The sequence below is a fragment of the Nicotiana tomentosiformis genome, chromosome 6, assembly GCF_000390325.3.
Source record: "Nicotiana tomentosiformis chromosome 6, ASM39032v3, whole genome shotgun sequence".
Classification (NCBI taxonomy): Eukaryota; Viridiplantae; Streptophyta; class Magnoliopsida; order Solanales; family Solanaceae; genus Nicotiana; species Nicotiana tomentosiformis.
In genome coordinates this window covers 9,791,923-9,809,937 of record NC_090817.1, presented here as the reverse complement: position 1 = coordinate 9,809,937, position 18,015 = coordinate 9,791,923, and the positions used below count along the sequence as shown (strand labels likewise).

The 18,015-nt window shown below is 36.0% G+C and overlaps 1 protein-coding gene across 1 annotated transcript; it reads right to left on the bottom strand.

Moving 5' to 3' along the window:
* Window positions 1–8,716: 8,716 nt before the first annotated feature.
* On the bottom strand, window positions 8,717–15,350 carry LOC104092874 (uncharacterized). Its single transcript, XM_070177088.1, has 3 exons — window positions 14,982–15,350; window positions 13,990–14,482; window positions 8,717–12,943 (listed from the first exon to the last, which is right to left on the bottom strand). The coding sequence occupies exon 3, from the start codon at window positions 11,243–11,245 to the stop codon at window positions 10,136–10,138; it is 1,110 nt and encodes a 369-aa protein (XP_070033189.1). The 5' UTR covers window positions 11,246–12,943; window positions 13,990–14,482; window positions 14,982–15,350; the 3' UTR covers window positions 8,717–10,135.
* Window positions 15,351–18,015: the final 2,665 nt, after the last annotated feature.

Genomic DNA, 18,015 nt, shown 5'->3' with positions numbered 1-18,015 from the left:
ACGTATCTACACCTGTTATATTCGTTTATTTACTCTGATTCACATCTGTTTACTCCTATTGTATCTGTCTTATTGGACCTCTAATAAGTGTCAATGTCGACCCCTCGTCACTACTTCTCTGGGGTTAGGCTAGATACTTATTGGGTACGCGTTGATTTACGTACTCATGCTACACTTGCTGCACTTTTTGGTACTTATATGTCTAATGGTCGTTTGGGCACAACGACGCAGCTATTGTGGGGACTTTACCATGAGCTACATTCCATGTTACGCTCCGTAGCTTACAGAGTATCCATCAAGGTTATTATATTTTTTTCGCCTGATTTATATTCTAGACAAATGTTGTATTTTAATATATTTCCTAGTTGATGCACATGCACGTGTGACACCGGGTTTTGGGGGTTCCTTCTGTTGTTTGTCATTGCAGATCACGTAGTTATTAACATTTCTCCCATGTATATTTTATTTCTATACTATTTAATTAATAAAAATTATGATTTCAAAATACTAAAATGAGTGATTAAATTAGTGAATCACCGTTAGCTTGCGTGACGACGATATTAGACGTCATCACGCCCTTTAGTGGATTTTGGGTCGTGACAATTACAGATTACCCTTTAGTTATCAATCTCCATAAATTATATTTCTAAGCAATTAATAATATTTAACCTACAATTAATCAGATAATATAAAAAGAATTCAAAGTTCTTGCACTGTCCAAATACATCTTAAGCATAACAAAGACATAGTTGGAGAGTGCCGAATAATTATTTTATTTTATTTCACTTGATATCTCATATACACATTAGGATTTGACCGGGGGCGGACCCACATTGATTCAAGGGAGGTCAATTGAACCCGATTCGTACATAATTTTTACTATTAATATGTGTGAAAATTATTTTTTGAATAAAAAAGATACAATAAAAATAAAGCAGTTGAACCCGCTTAAGCTTTTGCAATTGGTTGCGTGCTCGAACAAAAACTTCAACATTATTTGGGTTTTTTTCACTTTTTCAAGCTCGTTATCAACACTTCTTCGAGTCTGTTTGGGCATAAAAAAAAAATCACATTATTTTTTTCTAAATAAGTGTTTGACCATAAAATTTTCAATTTTCGCTTGAAGATGAATTTTATAATTTTTCGAAAATTTGAAAAACTCCAAAAGGTTATTTTTCAAAATTTTTACTCAAATCACTCACAAAACTTCAAAAACAACCCAAAATTATATTCATGTCACAACACAATTCTAATTTTCAAATACCATCTTTACTTGAAAAAAAAATTCACTTTTGTTTTGGAATTTTACTATTCTTATGTGCAAACGCCTTTAGTCTTCTTCTTTTTCTTTTTCTTTTTGTAAATTTTAATTTAGTCTCTTTCCATAGTTATGGAGCTTTCTTTATGAAATTATTAATTTAGCTTAGCTCTTTTCTATTTTTTCTGGTAACAATTAGTGCAAGTTAAAGTAAAATTAATAAATAAAGTCTAGTATTATAAATATAGATCAAACTTATGTTTGTTACGGTAAAATTTATAAAGATTTATGAAGTTTAATAACTTGTCAAATTGTAAAGGTAAATAAATCAGTTGTTATATACATAGGCAAATTTTCTTTAAGGTTTTGTTAGAACCAAAATAAAGAGCACTAGGTAAATCATATTTATTTGTTAATTCAACATCTCTTTTACTGTCGAATATTTTTAAGGTCTGAATCCGCTTGTATAAAAGTCTGGGCTCCGCCACTAGATCTTATTAAATCTGAATTCGCACTCGAAATAATTCTTCAATCCATTTAACATATACTTCAGAGATATGAATATACATAGTTCGATTTAAACTCATTTCCTATTTTTAGAAAAACTTACCAAATATATAGAGTTGTTGATTATATTAATAACATCAAACCTAACATAAAGTCTACTTTTACTTATTTGTTGTTTTTATTATATTCTTGACTTTCTTTATGGCTTTTTTTGTCAATTACATAAATATTACAAGGTGTTGGCTACTATGTTCAAAACACATACTGAATATGAGAGTCTTTATCCCCCCCCCCCCGGATTTGTAACCACTAGAACTATTAGCCTGTTTGGCGAACCATTTTTTGGGGCCAGATATGTTTTTTTTCCTGCCAAAAGTAATTTTCCCCAAAAAATGAGGTGTTTGGCTCAGCTTTTAAAAGGAAAAAAATATTTTTGAGGAGAAGCAGAAGCAATTTTTGAGAAGTAGAAAAAATAGTTTCTCTTTAAAAGTATTTTTCTAATAAACGCTTTTGAGAAAAATACACTTAGAAGCAATTTTTAAAAATTTGGCCAAACATTAATTCCTGTTCAAAAGTGTTTTTCAAATTAGTTAGCCAAATACAGACTGCTTATTACCAAAAATACTTTTTTGAAAAGTATTTTCGAAAAAAATATTTCTCAAAATAAACTGATATTACCGTTTGGACATAAGAAAAATTTTCCTTCGAAATCAGCGTTGTTCATAAAATTTTCAATTTTTACTTAAATATGTAATTTGGAAATTTTCGAAAATTTGAAAAACTCTAAAGAGCTATTTTTCAAAAGTTTTACGTAAATCATTCACAAAACTTCAGAAACAACCCAAAATTATATTCATGTTCAAACACAATTCTAAATTTAAAATATCATTTTTACTTTAAAATTATTTTCACCCTATTTTTAAATTTTACAATTCCTATGTCTAAACGCCCACGAAGCGGGCTATATGTTTCATTGCCATTCAATAAATAGTTGACTCAAATGTTGTCTTTATCAAACCACGCATTTATTTGTCTCATTGTTTCTACGACATTGGAAATATGCGCCACAATAGTTGCTTAATGGTACTTCCTCCATCTTCCTTTTTATTACTATTAGCTCGGTACTCCAACAACAACAACAATAAAAACTCAATAAAATCTTATCAGTCGGGTTTAAAGATGGTAGAATGTATGCAAACTTTACCTATTATCCAAAGGGGTAGAGAGTTCTGAAAGACCCGAAACTCAAAGACAATAGATCCATAACAACAACAGAAACCAGAAAAATAATACCAGCAACGTGAGAGACAACAAATAAATAGAAAAGCAATAACACAAAGACTATGCAAAAATGTAAAACACAACATAAACCGCTAGCAGTCCTAGACTAACACTATCACACTAGCTGACACAAAGAGGAAAACCGTTCGACTATCCCTTAACCTACAACCCTAATGCTCGACCTCTACACCTTCATATCAAGAGCTATATCTTCATAAATCTGGAGTCACGCCATGTCCTGTCTGATCACCTCGCCCCAATACTTTTTAGGCCACCTTCTACCTCTTCTCGTACCTGCCAAAGCCAACCGCTCACATATCCTAACCGGGGTATCTAGGCTTCTTCTCCGCACGTGTCCGAACCATCTAAGTCGAGCTTCCCGCATCTTCTCGTTCACCGGGGCCACGCGTACCCTCTCCCAAATACCTTCAATCCTAATCTTATTCAGCCTAGTATGCACGCACATACATCTCAACATCCTCTTTTATGCTACTTTCATAGTTCAGTACTCCCTCTGATCCATTTTAAATGATTTTTTGGTCTTTTTTTTGTGGTCCGCAATATTTGATTTTTTCAGATATCACGAAGTAATTAATTTCTTCTTTTCAAAGTTGTCATTGGAGTAAAGAACCTAGGAGTAATTTGTTATATTTTCAATGAGTAAATTAAGAATAATATGATCAATTTCATTATTAATTAATGCTAAATGGTAAATTCCTTAGCATATGTATAAAGAACCAAAAAAATCAAAGTGAACCCGAGTGAGTATTGATTTGACACCCTTTTAAGAAACTTTATTAACCGTTCTTTTACTAAATTATCTCTATAATTAGTTGTTAAAATCCTATCAATAAAACAATAATGAGGAAATGTGGGTACTTAATAATAAGGATAACACCGAAAGAAAATAATAATTTTTTTTTTAATTTGTTAAAATGTACAGGTAGAAGAGAAAAATATTTTTAACGTACTGAACTAATAAAAGGGAATGAAGGATGTACTCATAAATTGGACAATCAAGATATGGTTTGCGACCACACTCAAAGAATATTTACATCATTAAGATATAAAATTTATAACCTTGACAATAAAACATATTAGGTGTTATAACAAGCAAAGGTAATATAATGGTGAGAACGAAACTAAAGTCATAGACTAATGTCTGTCGACAGAGGTATTAAGTACTTACTTTTTATAGAGGGGCAGTACTTTGACACAAAAAAATAGTTTCTCTGACTATAATATTTTATAAATTTTCTTATGTTTACAAAAATATAAGGTTTGCAATTTGTGAACTTTCTTAAGTAATTTAAAAAGTTTCTAATTATTCTTCTGATTAAAGGTAGCAAAATAAATTTGCAACAAAAAAGATCTGTTTGGTTCTTAAAAAACAATTGGCACTTATTAGCATTTTTTTACCGAGTAGAACAAATCTGAAGAGAATCTTAGAACGGAAACTTTTGGAAAAAACAAATCAAAAAGTGAATATAATGCGGAGAAAGTTGAAAAAGCACAGTTTAAAGCAAAAGTTGGACGAAAATGCAAAAAGAAAAGCAAGATGTGACCATTCAAGATTACTAGCAACATGTGACAATGCAAGATTATAGTGAAAGATATTATATTCTGATTCATTTGGACTTTTGAGGAGTTGAGCCATTTTGTACATAATAGAATTTTCTTTTCTTTTTTTAAAAATCACTTTTTCTAAATTAGCGTTTGTTCAAAAAAAATTCAATTTTCATTTGAATATATATTTTGGAAATTTTCGAAATTTAAAAAAAAAATTCAAAAAGTTATTTTTTAAAATTTTCACTAAAATCACTCATAAAACTTAAAAAATAATCTAAAATTATATTCATATCCAAACACAACTCTAAGTGGCGTTTAGACATAAGAATTGTAAAATACCAAAAAAAATGTGAAATTTTTTTTCAAATGAAAATGGTATTTGAAAATTAGAGTTCTGCTTCGACATGAATATAATTTTGGGTTGTTTTTGAAGTTTTGTGAGAGATCTAAGTGGAAATTTTGAAAAACAGCTTTTTGGAGTTTTTCAAATTTTGAAAAAATTCCAAAATACATCTTAGTAAAAATTATAAAATTTATGACCAAACGATGATTTCGAAAAAAGTGAAAAATTTCTTATGTCAAAAATTTCAAATACCATTTTTTCACTAGAAATTTCACCCCCTTATTTTGGATTTTTACAATTCTTATGTCCAAACGTCCACTTGGTGTCAAATTTGTCAAAATCTAATCCAATGGGAGATTCAAATTGGAATCTAGCGTTTGTTTAAAGTTTGAAAAACAAATTTCAAAATTATTTTCCAACTTTTTGGAGGAAAAAAAAAAAAGAAACGCAAAAACTTTTAAAAAAACTGTGGATTAAAGTGTATGATTTTCATATTTCTTGATTGTAACTCTACACTATCTCTCCGGCCTCCTCATAACTTATGCCGTTTTAACTCTCCAAAAATATTTGTTGTATCCTAATCAGATCCTTAATAAACTGTATTACTTTTGGAGGATTAGTCACGCATCCGACAATATTTTTCAAAAGTTCAAGCAATATAATTCATAACCGAGATACGTCCAGAAAAACTTTATTGGTTTCTTTAGGGAAGAATACAACGAATATGATACACATAACTGAAGTAAATGAACACCGAGGTTGATAAACTAGTATTTGACCAGCACATTGCTTTTATGATTATGGAAAATATAAAATCATGACTAAAATTTATACCCAAAAGTTGTTCCATGGAAATATTATAAACCAAACAAAAGAGATTGTTTCAAACTACTAGCATGTTTGGTCAAGCTTTTTTTTTTTGGCCAAAAGTATTTTTTTTTCCAGTCAAAAGTGCTTTTTTCAAAGTGAAGTTATTTGGCCAAGCTTTTTCAAAGAAAAAAAAGTACTTTTGAGTAGAAGCAGAAATAATTTTTGAAAAATAGAAAAAAATAGCTTCTCCTCATAAACACTTTTTTGAAAAGAACTTTTGAGAAAAATACATTTAGAAACATTTTTTAAAAGCTTGGCCAAAAACTAATTGTTGCTCAAAAGTGTTTTCCAAATTAATTAGTCAAACATAAACTGATTCTCACCAAAAATACTTTTTATTTCTCAAAATAAGCAAATTTTAAAAGTTTGGCCAAACAAACTATACATCTATATGCAAAATTACTTGTATACCATGACTCAAGAAAATTATAGATATATCCATATGAGAAGCTTGTTAGATGAATTGGACATTTGCTGCTATCCGTTACCAATAATGCACCAAATATCGTCTAAAAGGTTGGACACACATTATCACATTTCAACAATCCTATCATTGGATGGATATAGATAAAAGGCATAAGGTGCATAGCGCTCAAACTTTTGAAAAATATATATGCATCATTCTAAGTTTTTGGATAATCGAGAAATATAGTGCTACGAAATTTGAAATTCGGTGGATAACGGACAATTTCGTCTTTTCTTCTTGACGTATGCCAAACTCACATACCAAGCAACACTCTTTGTATTTGTGGAAGAATAGACTTGACACGTGGATTAATGATGTCCATGTCGGAGGGCGGGCCAATGAGGCCGGGTCAAGCATGACTGACAGATTTCTAGGCTTACAAGCTTCTGAATAAGGGGTGCACATGTCACCTTAGACGAATCCCATATCGGAATAGGAGAGGAAAGTGAAGAGTTATATAAGGTATGACATAAGTTCACATGGTGCACGCCTTTGAGGCTCGAGGTGGCGTAGCCCAAAAAGACAAATTCGTACGGGACTAGGCCTAAAGCAGACAATACGTGCCATGGGCTTGGATCACCACCTTCTCAAAGATGTGGCAAACCTCAACGAGGGCGAGGAGTCCTAAGGGGGTGAATGTGATACCCATGACGGAGGGCGGGTCGATGAGGACGGGTCAAACAGGACTGACGAGCTTCTAGGCTAGCAAACTTCTGAAGAAGGGGTGCACATGTCACCTTAGGCGAATCCCACATCAAAATAGGAGGGGATAGTGAAGAGCTTTATAAGGCATGATACAAGTTTACATAGTAAACGCACTTTTGGAGCTCGATGTGGCGTAACCCGCAAGACAAATCCGTACGGATTTAGGCCCAACACGAAAAATATGTGCCATGAATTTGGGTCGTGACATATATATATCCCTAGGATAAGCATGACAGAGGAATTGAGATGAATGGAACATTTGATGATATCAGTTCCCAATAATCCACCAAATATTGTCTAAAAGGCTGGACACATATGATCACATTTCAACAATTCCATCATTGAGTGCTCAAAAGTATTGAAAAATATATATGCAGCATTCTAAGTTTTTCGATAATCACGAAATATTTCGAGGGATAGTGCCGCGTAATTTGAAACTCTGTGAATAACGGACAACTTCGTCTTTTTTTCTCCACTTAGATTATCAGACTTCTATTTAAGATAAAGTTCGAATTCGTGACGTGTGCCTAGCTCACACACCAAGCAATGTACTCTTACCACTAGAACAATACTTTGAGCTAGTGAATTCAAATTTATTGTCTCACAAAGAAGTAACAGAATACGCAATAATATTCTGCATCTTAGTAGGTCGTAGATACATCAATATTTTGCATCCACTGACTAAACTGTTCAAGCTATAATATCTCCCTCTAGTTAGGGGGATAAATTTAGGAATAATATCATAGCAATGTTTGAAATCCTTTCCCTTCCTTACAAGTTAAAAGGCAGTTTCTGGATAAGTATTTGATAGCTTACCCGAAATGTTCATGTATTGACAATTCCAATCAATGCAGTATCATATTTTTTCATTTATAAACAAATGCAGAGTTTGTTGTATATACAGTATATAATATACTCAATGCTCTCTTCGTAAATTTCCTGCTCCAACTTGCAGTTTTTTTCCATTTTCTGATTCATTATTAACAAAACTGTAGATGATGTGACGTTCAATTAGTGGATAAGAATCAGTTCAAACCTACCTAGACCTTGGTTGATCAATTTCCTTTTTTAGAGGACTCATCACAGAAGATTAGATTGCAGTCTAACAGTATAATAGCCCGTTTGGCCAAACTTCTAAAATCAACTTATTTTGAGAAGTGTTTTTCTCAAAAGTACTTTTAAAAAAGTGCTTTTGGTGAGAAGCAGTTTGTGTTTGGCTAATTAATTTAAAAAGTACTTTTGAGCAGTAATTAGTGTTTGACCAAGCTTTTGAAAACTACTTCTAAGTGTATTTTTTTCAAAAGTGCTTCTCAGAAAAATGCTTTCGGAGAGAAACTATTTTTTTCTACTTCTAAAAAACTGCTTTTGTTTCTTCTCAAAAGCACTTTTTTTTTCTTCTAAAAGCTTGGCCAAACAGCTCAATTTTTTACAAAAAGTGCTTTTGAAAAAAAAAAAAAAAAATTGCTTTGCCAAACATTCTATAAATCACACTAACTCCCAAGTTGGTAAGTGTCACAGGGTCAAATTGGGCCAAATTTTCGCGCCTAATTGACACTGCGCGGCAGCAACCTGACACTCAAGTTACTCAGCCTTTTCCAACACTTGGCCAACTTTCCAACAAGTTCGGCCTTAAGCAAAATTCGATAGCAACATAAAGAGAACACAAACAAGTACGGAAAAATCCCAACCTTTGTATTAATATGAAAATATACAAAGGACCCCTCACTTTGCTATGAACACAAGTCGTTCATAGCCCACTTCGACCAGCCAAGATCACAAGTCGATCTTGTCACACTAAGACCTGCCCGAAGGCCTAGACTTAGCCCACTTCTGAAACACTCAGAAACCCTCACGTTTCTTTCTTGTTTCCCACTTTACTATGAACACAATTCGTTCACAGTCCACTTCGTCTAGCAAAGATCACAAGTCGATCTTGCACACTAAGACCTGCCCAATGCCCAGCCTTAGCCCCCGTTTGAAACACTTAGAAACCCTCACGTTTCTCTCTTGTTTCCCACTTGGAAGTCTCACAACAGAACTTCCTTTCGAAGACACTCTTCTTCTTATGAAGACCCTCTTCTCTATCTGACTTCCTCCTGAATTTCACACGAAATTCCCACCTATTTATAAGTATAGGTGCTGCCACTGGCAGATCTGAAGGGACAATATTACAAAGGGACAATTCATTCTAGTGCTTGTTCCACTCCAAGCACTAAATCAGCACCTTGACCACTTAATGGGGCATTAACCACGAAATGGCCTTCATCAGCATGCATTGTGGAGCACTTGGCCCTGTTTTCTGGAGCACTAAGCTCTTTGGTGGAGTACTGGCCCCACCTTCCACTGAAACCTGCCTTGTACACAGCTTTGCTAATTCTGTCCTAATATTGTAGTTGACATCCCCAACTACTTAGGCTATTTTTCCAACACGAAATGACATTACATACAAGCATTAAACAGACATAGATACAAGTCATTACAAAACTACAACGGCCCACTGCTACGGCATGTGCACTGCATGTGCCCCTTTTGTTGGTCAGCTATTGCACGCCCAGGGCTGGCATTGCGCCCAGCCTTGGCTGATTTTGACATCGCTCCGCGCCAATGTCTTTGTCCGCAACCTGCTGTCCATGATTTTGCCGCACACGCCCGACACTCTTTGCCGCCCGCACATTGCCTTTGCCGCATTTCTGCCTTGTATTTGTCAATACTTGTTTCACCCATGCCATTGCTTGTATTTTGTCTCACATAGCTTTGCCTTAGCTATTGAAACCCTTTGCCATCATTCCGCGCTTCCGCATTTTAGCTTAGCTTGTACTTGGCGCCCCACAATCCGAACTGTCCGTACCTTTGTCTTTGGCGCGCATGCCGCTTCATGCCGCCCCAAACTTGTCCGCACTGCCTCGACAAGCCTTTGCCAAACTTGTCTTGCCTGTCCCAAGACTTTGGCCAATACTTGTTCCCCTGACAATGTTTCTCGTCCATTGTCCCGCATGATCGTTCCGCTCCCGCATAGGCCCATGGCAAGGCCATCATGCCTCAATCCTTGCCATAACCGCGCCACGTCCGATGACAAAGAATCAGGTCCTAACAAACCACCCGCACCCTTTGAAATCGACGTCCTCGTCGAGCCGACTTAACGAATCAACCCTAAGGGGTTGTTCACAAACAACTCCCCTGTAGGTGCATTCACATTTGCCACAATGGCATTTGCCTCCGCCACTTGTTCCTGTCTCTCCGCAGCCAGCATAACATTCACCCTAGCCTGCACCGGACAGTCCCTCTTCAAGTGCGGTCTCTCACAAGTGAAGCAGCCACTGAATTTGCCGCCTCTGTCCTTGCCTTTGGAAGTCTCCGTCTGCCTTCCATTCTTGGCAAGACCCACGTCTTCGACAGCTTGGCCTTTCCCACTTTTCTTCCATTCCTTTCCCTTGTCCTTTCTTCCGTCGGACTTTGAATGCGAAGATTCAGTAGAGTCATGACCTATATTGAGGTCAGCCAACGCATCTGCCGCTGCAATAGCAGTAGAGAGGCTTTGAACATTCTGCCTTCTCAACTCTAATTGCGCCCAACCCTTCAACCCGCTCATAAAGTAATGCAGCTTGTCTTCTTCTGCCATGTTACTTACATTGAGCATCAAGGATGAAAATTCCTTGACATACTCCCTTACCGTACCACTTTGTTTCAAGTGGCGCAGTCCGTCTCTCGCCACCCACGACGAGTTTGTTGGAAGGAATTGGGATTTTAATTCCTTCTTCAACGTCTCCCAAGTTTCAATCTTGGGCAGTCCAGCACTTTCCGCCTCTACTACTCGTGTACGCCACCAAACCTTTGCATCATCCGTCAAATACATCGGTGTGATGGTCACTTTTTCATCATTCGGCACACGAGCAGCCAGGAAATACTGCTCCATATCCCACAAGAAATTTTCCAGTTCTTTGGCACTTCTTGCACCGCCATAAGCCTTTGGCTCCGGGATCCTAATTTTGGTGCGATCATTGTTTCTAGGGGCATTATTTTGTAACGCCCTTCGAAGTTGAACCACCTCCTCGCGCAGTTCTTCTTCATCCTTGCGTACTAAGGCCATTTCTGCCAGCGTAGTCTCATACCTCGCTGCATAATCTGCCTCTAGGCGAGCCATTCTTGCAAGAACAGAAGAATCAGAACCCATTTCAAGAGCCTGCCCAACGAGTGCTTCCAACTGTTCCACTCTTTGGCGCAGTTCTGCATTTGTGCCACCAGCCATGTTCTCAAACAGCAACACACACTCTGCTACTGATCGTCTTACCACCGCTACGAACTTTGCTCTACTCTGATATTAGTTTATCAGGGCAGTTCTGATACCAGCTTGTCACAGGGTCAAATTGGGCCAAATTTTCGCGCCTAATTGACACTGCGCGGCAGCAACCTGACACTCAAGTTACTCAGCCTTTTCCAACACTTGGCCAACTTTCCAACAAGTTCGGCCTTAAGCAAAATTCGATAGCAACATAAAGAGAACACAAACAAGTACGGGAAAATCCCAACCTTTGTATTAATATGAAAATATACAAAGGACCCCTCACTTTGCTATGAACACAAGTCGTTCATAGCCCACTTCGACCAGCCAAGATCACAAGTCGATCTTGTCACACTAAGACCTGCCCGAAGGCCTAGACTTAGCCCACTTCTGAAACACTCAGAAACCCTCACGTTTCTTTCTTGTTTCCCACTTTACTATGAACACAATTCGTTCACAGTCCACTTCGTCTAGCAAAGATCACAAGTCGATCTTGCACACTAAGACCTGCCCAATGCCCAGCCTTAGCCCCCGTTTGAAACACTTAGAAACCCTCACGTTTCTCTCTTGTTTCCCACTTGGAAGTCTCACAACAGAACTTCCTTTCGAAGACACTCTTCTTCTTATGAAGACCCTCTTCTCTATCTGACTTCCTCCTGAATTTCACACGAAATTCCCACATATTTATAAGTATAGGTGCTGCCACTGGCAGATCTGAAGGGACAATATTACAAAGGGACAATTCATTCTAGTGCTTGTTCCACTCCAAGCACTAAATCAGCACCTTGACCACTTAATGGGGCATTAACCACGAAATGGCCTTCATCAGCATGCATTGTGGAGCACTTGGCCCTGTTTTCTGGAGCACTAAGCTCTTTGGTGGAGTACTGGCCCCACCTTCCACTGAAACCTGCCTTGTACACAGCTTTGCTAATTCTGTCCTAATATTGTAGTTGACATCCCCAACTACTTAGGCTATTTTTCCAACACGAAATGACATTACATACAAGCATTAAACAGACATAGATACAAGTCATTACAAAACTACAACGGCCCACTGCTACGGCATGTGCACTGCATGTGCCCCTTTTGTTGGTCAGCTATTGCACGCCCAGGGCTGGCATTGCGCCCAGCCTTGGCTGATTTTGACATCGCTCCGCGCCAATGTCTTTGTCCGCAACCTGCTGTCCATGATTTTGCCGCACACGCCCGACACTCTTTGCCGCCCGCACATTGCCTTTGCCGCATTTCTGCCTTGTATTTGTCAATACTTGTTTCACCCATGCCATTGCTTGTATTTTGTCTCACATAGCTTTGCCTTAGCTATTGAAACCCTTTGCCATCATTCCGCGCTTCCGCATTTTAGCTTAGCTTGTACTTGGCGCCCCACAATCCGAACTGTCCGTACCTTTGTCTTTGGCGCGCATGCCGCTTCATGCCGCCCCAAACTTGTCCGCACTGCCTCGACAAGCCTTTGCCAAACTTGTCTTGCCTGTCCCAAGACTTTGGCCAATACTTGTTCCCCTGACAATGTTTCTCGTCCATTGTCCCGCATGATCGTTCCGCTCCCGCATAGGCCCATGGCAAGGCCATCATGCCTCAATCCTTGCCATAACCGCGCCACGTCCGATGACAAAGAATCAGGTCCTAACAGTAAGCTTGTTCCTGCAATGTCACAAAAGCAATAAAATAAAATGATAAATTCTCACTTTATAATGTACCATTGAGTTTCTGTTAAAATTACTATATGTACCCAGCCAAAAAGTGTTTCATCTTTGATTAAATATGTTGTAATTCCCCTCTTATGAACAATTTTCATGCTGTACCATTCTACTTATATTGATAAGAAAATGAAACCAATATGTAAAGATGAAAATGGAGGAATCACAGCTTGCTGCAATTCTTTCACCTACTGCATTCTTCAGGAATTAATGTTTCACATCTTGAGCAACAGATTCTTTTGTGAAGCCTATCCACTTGGAAAGGGAAGTTTTGGTTCAGTTTATAGGGGGAAACTCAGTGATGGAACAGGTATAGCAGTAAAAGTTTTTAACTCGCTTTCAGAAAGAGCAACCAAGAGTTTCTATGCTGAATGTAAGATATTGAGCAACATCCGACACCCAAACATTACAAAAATCATCAGCTGTTGTAGTAACACAAGACTTCAAATCCCTAGTATTAATTAAATCCAAGAATTGGACTACTTGCTGCAAGGAGACACAAGAGATAGAAAGCAAAAACAACTAAAATTAAAGAAGTTCAGATTGTCGTGTGAAGCTAGCTTTGCACTACAAATAGAACTGAAGTTTGCACTGTTTCAGGCTAACTTCAGACCCTGCCTCAAGCGAACTTCAAACCCCAAGGTCTAAAATTTGCACTTCAGGCCCCGAGTCTGAAGTTTGCACTGCCTCAGGCGAACTTCAATACAACTGGTATTTCACTATTTCCTGTGGCAACATCTGCAACCTAGTAAGTTGCATTCAAGACCATACAACTCGGGTACAAGGTGATAGCTGCATTAGCCACAGTACAGAAGAATGACTTCTTAAACTTATTTTGGTAGCTGGAGCATGCAGTTGAGAAACGATCCTAATACTACTAAAGAAAGTGAAGTCCGGAGGTCTCAACATTATCAGCAAATACAAAAACTACTATTAAACCACTAGGTAAAAGTAGTAATCCCTCCCCTACTAACTCCAAAGAGAATGTACCTCGTCGGACTTGGTAATTGGGTCAGCTTCTCTACCGCTAACACCATTTCTTGCACAAGAGTTTTGAGCTTGCGGAATTACATATGAAAGTCAGACTCATTGACATCAATGTCAGTGCTTTCACTCTGATTGCGGTTCAATGTCAAAGAAGTTTCTGAAATACAAACTGCCGACCCAACAACAATCCAATTCTGTTCAACGTTTGTCAATCTCGTCTCCTCCGGCAAGAGTTCTGCATTTGCACCACCACTGAAGCGATAAATTCTGAATCAGTAGCTTGATCCAATCAACTGTACACTATTCTCCTTGCTATTGCTACTGTTGATACCATCATCATCAGTTGGCATTTCAACAAACAGTTTGTGTGCAAATTTTTGAGGACTTGTTTTCCCATATGCAGTTAGTGTTGAGGCTTCTCTGTCCCGTTCTAATAGAGTAGAAACTAGCATCTTGCCTTCCATAAAGCAGGTGAACAATACTGATTATGTTGGATCTGCCGATTAGTACAATATTTCTGCTTTAGAATTAGATCCGGATACAAAATGACAAGACAAGTAATAGTAGCTGGGAATTTTTCCATTTTATTGGACAAAAATAGGAAAATTTCACTCCAACACTCCCCATGTTTGTCCCTAAAATGGAGAGTGAATTCCTATTAAAATATTATTATTTTTATTATTTAATCTTTTAATTTATCTTTTTATATTTATTTAATTATATTTATATAATATATTTACCTAATTAATTTTGGCCAAATACCTATACGACCACTTAAACTTGGCTCTAATTTTCATTTTGACACTTTAACTAAGTTCATTACCTATTGAACACTTTAACCCAAATCAAAGTATGCATATTGAACATTAAAAACTTAATCCAAAAAAATAAAACAAATGTGTGAAGCTCAAACGCGCTTATGTGAAAATATAATCAATGAATAGATGCCAGATCATTAAAACAAGCCATATCAGTTAAAAAAAAAAAGGCCATACTGTTATTTTTTTGGTTGTAAAAAAGCCGCTGGACCTTACTCGTCGTTGTTCATCTTCTCCACTCCCATCGTTGGTCATCATCTTTCCCCCTCCCTCATTCTTCTTCTCCTTTCGTTCATAGGCCCTTCTCTCGTAGGGATCAAATCTAAAACTGATAGTCAGGCAAATCATTTTTGTTTTTAAAATTTCTTTGTTGTAAGTGTAACAAAAAAAAATCAGATCTGGGTTGAAAGAAGATGGCGAAGCTGAAGAAGATGGTGAGCGGAATCTGAAAAAGTTGAAAAATAATGGATAGAATTTGAAGAAAATGAGTCATTGACGTATTTATTTTGCCCAAATTTATTGTTGGAGAAAAAAATATTCTTCTATCCTTCTTTTGTCACATTTCAGAAGCTGCAAAATAGAGCAATAATGGAGATGCATATTTACAGAGGTGACAATGGTGGAGATTAGGTGGTTATGAGTGGCCTTTAGAAAAAAAGTCAATTTTAGTTTAAACAAAAAAGAAAAGAAAAACATGATTTCAAAACCATCAAAATTCACGCGCCTAAGAGGGGTTGAAATACAATTCTTTTGCCATGTTAGCTTTTGTGTTCAATATGCATACTTTGATTTGGGTTAAAGTGTTCAATAGGTAATGGGCTTAGTTAAAGTGTCAAAATAGAAACTGGAGCCAAGTTTAAGTGGTTGTATAGATATTTGGCCATTAATTTTTCATCTTAACTTTGACGTATAATTTTAAAAAATTAATTATCGTGCATCTATTTTTTAATGTAAAATTGGTAGTTAATTTTATTATGAGTTATAATTATATGAAAAAAATATAACCATCACAAAAAATAAAAGGTGCAAATATAAAACATTTGATGTTGCTAAAATTGAAATACATTAAAATTGAAAATACATTAAGGACAAAGATGCTCATTTTGTACTTCGTAATGCATTAATAGATTATTTATGGGAGAATACTAGAGGTTGAAGTTGAATATTTATGTAGTACTTCGAATGAATTTTATCGTTATGTAATATGTATTTAATTAATCTTGTATCATAATGATTTCACTTTTATTTGAATTATTAGTTAATCTATAATAATTACTTACAAATTATATTATTTAAAATTTTATGGAATTGTTTTAATGAAAAATATAAATTAATGAAAATAAAAGATGGAATTTGTTTAATGGAAATTAAAAAATAAAATTAAAATGAAAGATAGTAATATAATATAGAAGAGAGAGAAGAATATAAAAAAAAATATTCTTTTGGGGGGGGGGGGGGAATAGGGGAATGGTTGGAGTAAGTTATCTTCAAAATGGGGGTAAATGTTGGAAATGCCCCAAGTCATCCAAAGGTTTTTAATGTGATTTACAAGTCACAATCGGAGAATAGGATTTACAAGTCGTAATCGAAAACTACGATTTATAAGTCGCAATCTCAATCGGTCAATGCGATTATAAAACGCATTCGAGTGTGATTCATAAGGTGCAATCATTAAATTTCTAAGTTCATTCATTAAATACGATTTACAACTCGCACTTTATTTCAACAAATCGATGTATAAGTCGCATTCACTAAATTTGTAAGTCCATTCATTAAATACGATTTGCAATTGAACGAATGCGATTTATGATGAACACATTTTCAGACATCACAACGGTGTGGTACCATGAAACCCAGCAGAGCCACTGCCAGTTCTCTCCAGGAACCCGCGTTCCTCTTCAAACACTAGCTCATGCGGAAAGATATTCGAGGTGACTTTTTGAATTGCATTTGTCTTTTCTTGACAACATATAAGGGGCATACCATATTGCCATATTGCTTGTGGGTCGAAGGACTTTCTGCTTGAGCCAAAAACAAGAAAATTGAATGAAAGTCGCAGTCACTAAATGCGATTTATAAATCGCATTCTCCAAATGCCATTTATAAGATGCAATTAGTAAATTTGTAAGTCCATTTATTAAATACGATTTACAATTCAACTAACGCGATTTGTAATAGCCTGTTTGGCCAAATAAAAAATTGGTCAAAAGTACTCTTTTTCTCAAAGTTAAGGTGTTTGGCCAACCTTTTTTAAGGAAAAAATGCTTTTGAATAGAAGTAGAAACGGTTTTTGAGAAGCAAAAAAAGTAGCTTATCCCTAGAAGCACTTTTGAGAAAAATACACTTAGAAACACTTTTTAAAAACTTGGCCAAACACTAATTGTTGCTCAAAAGTGCTTTCCAAATTAATTAGTCAAACACAAATTGTTTCTCACCAAAAGTACTTTTTTGAAAAACACTTCTCAAAATAAGTAGATTTTAGAAGCTTGGCCAAACAAGCTACTAAGTCGCAATTTGTTTCAACAAATCGATGTATATGTCGCAGTTACTAAATTTCTAAGTCCATTCATTAAATACGATTTACAATTAAACGAATGTGATTTATGATGAATACATTTTCAGACATCACAACAGTGTGGTACCATGAAACCCACCGGAGCCACTCCCAATCCTCTCCAAGATCTCACGTTCCCCTTCAAACACCAGTTCATTCATCTGAAAAGATATTCTAGTTGACTTTTTAAATTGCATTTGTCTTTTCTCAACATCATATAAGGAACATACCGTATTGTTTTATGGGTTGAACGACCTACTGCGTTAGCAAAAAATAAGAAATCGAACGAAAGTCGCAGTCACTGAGTACGATTTATAAATCACATTCTACAAATGCAATTTATAAGACACAATCAGTAAATTTGTAAGTTCATTCATTAAATACGATTTACAGTTCAACTACGAAATTTATAAGTCACATTCTACGATTTAAATCTCATCCTCAAACGGGATTATAAGTCACATTTCTAGACAATTTATTAACGGTGTTAATGCTATGCTACTTATAACTAGTATTTTCGAAATTCAGTTTATATGTTGCATCTCTAAAATGCTATTTAGTCTCTTAATAAAATTTGTAAGTCGTGTTTTGAAATGCCATTATTAGTTGTGTTTCTGAAATGCAATTTAATATAACGACATCTCCTATCATGCCAAA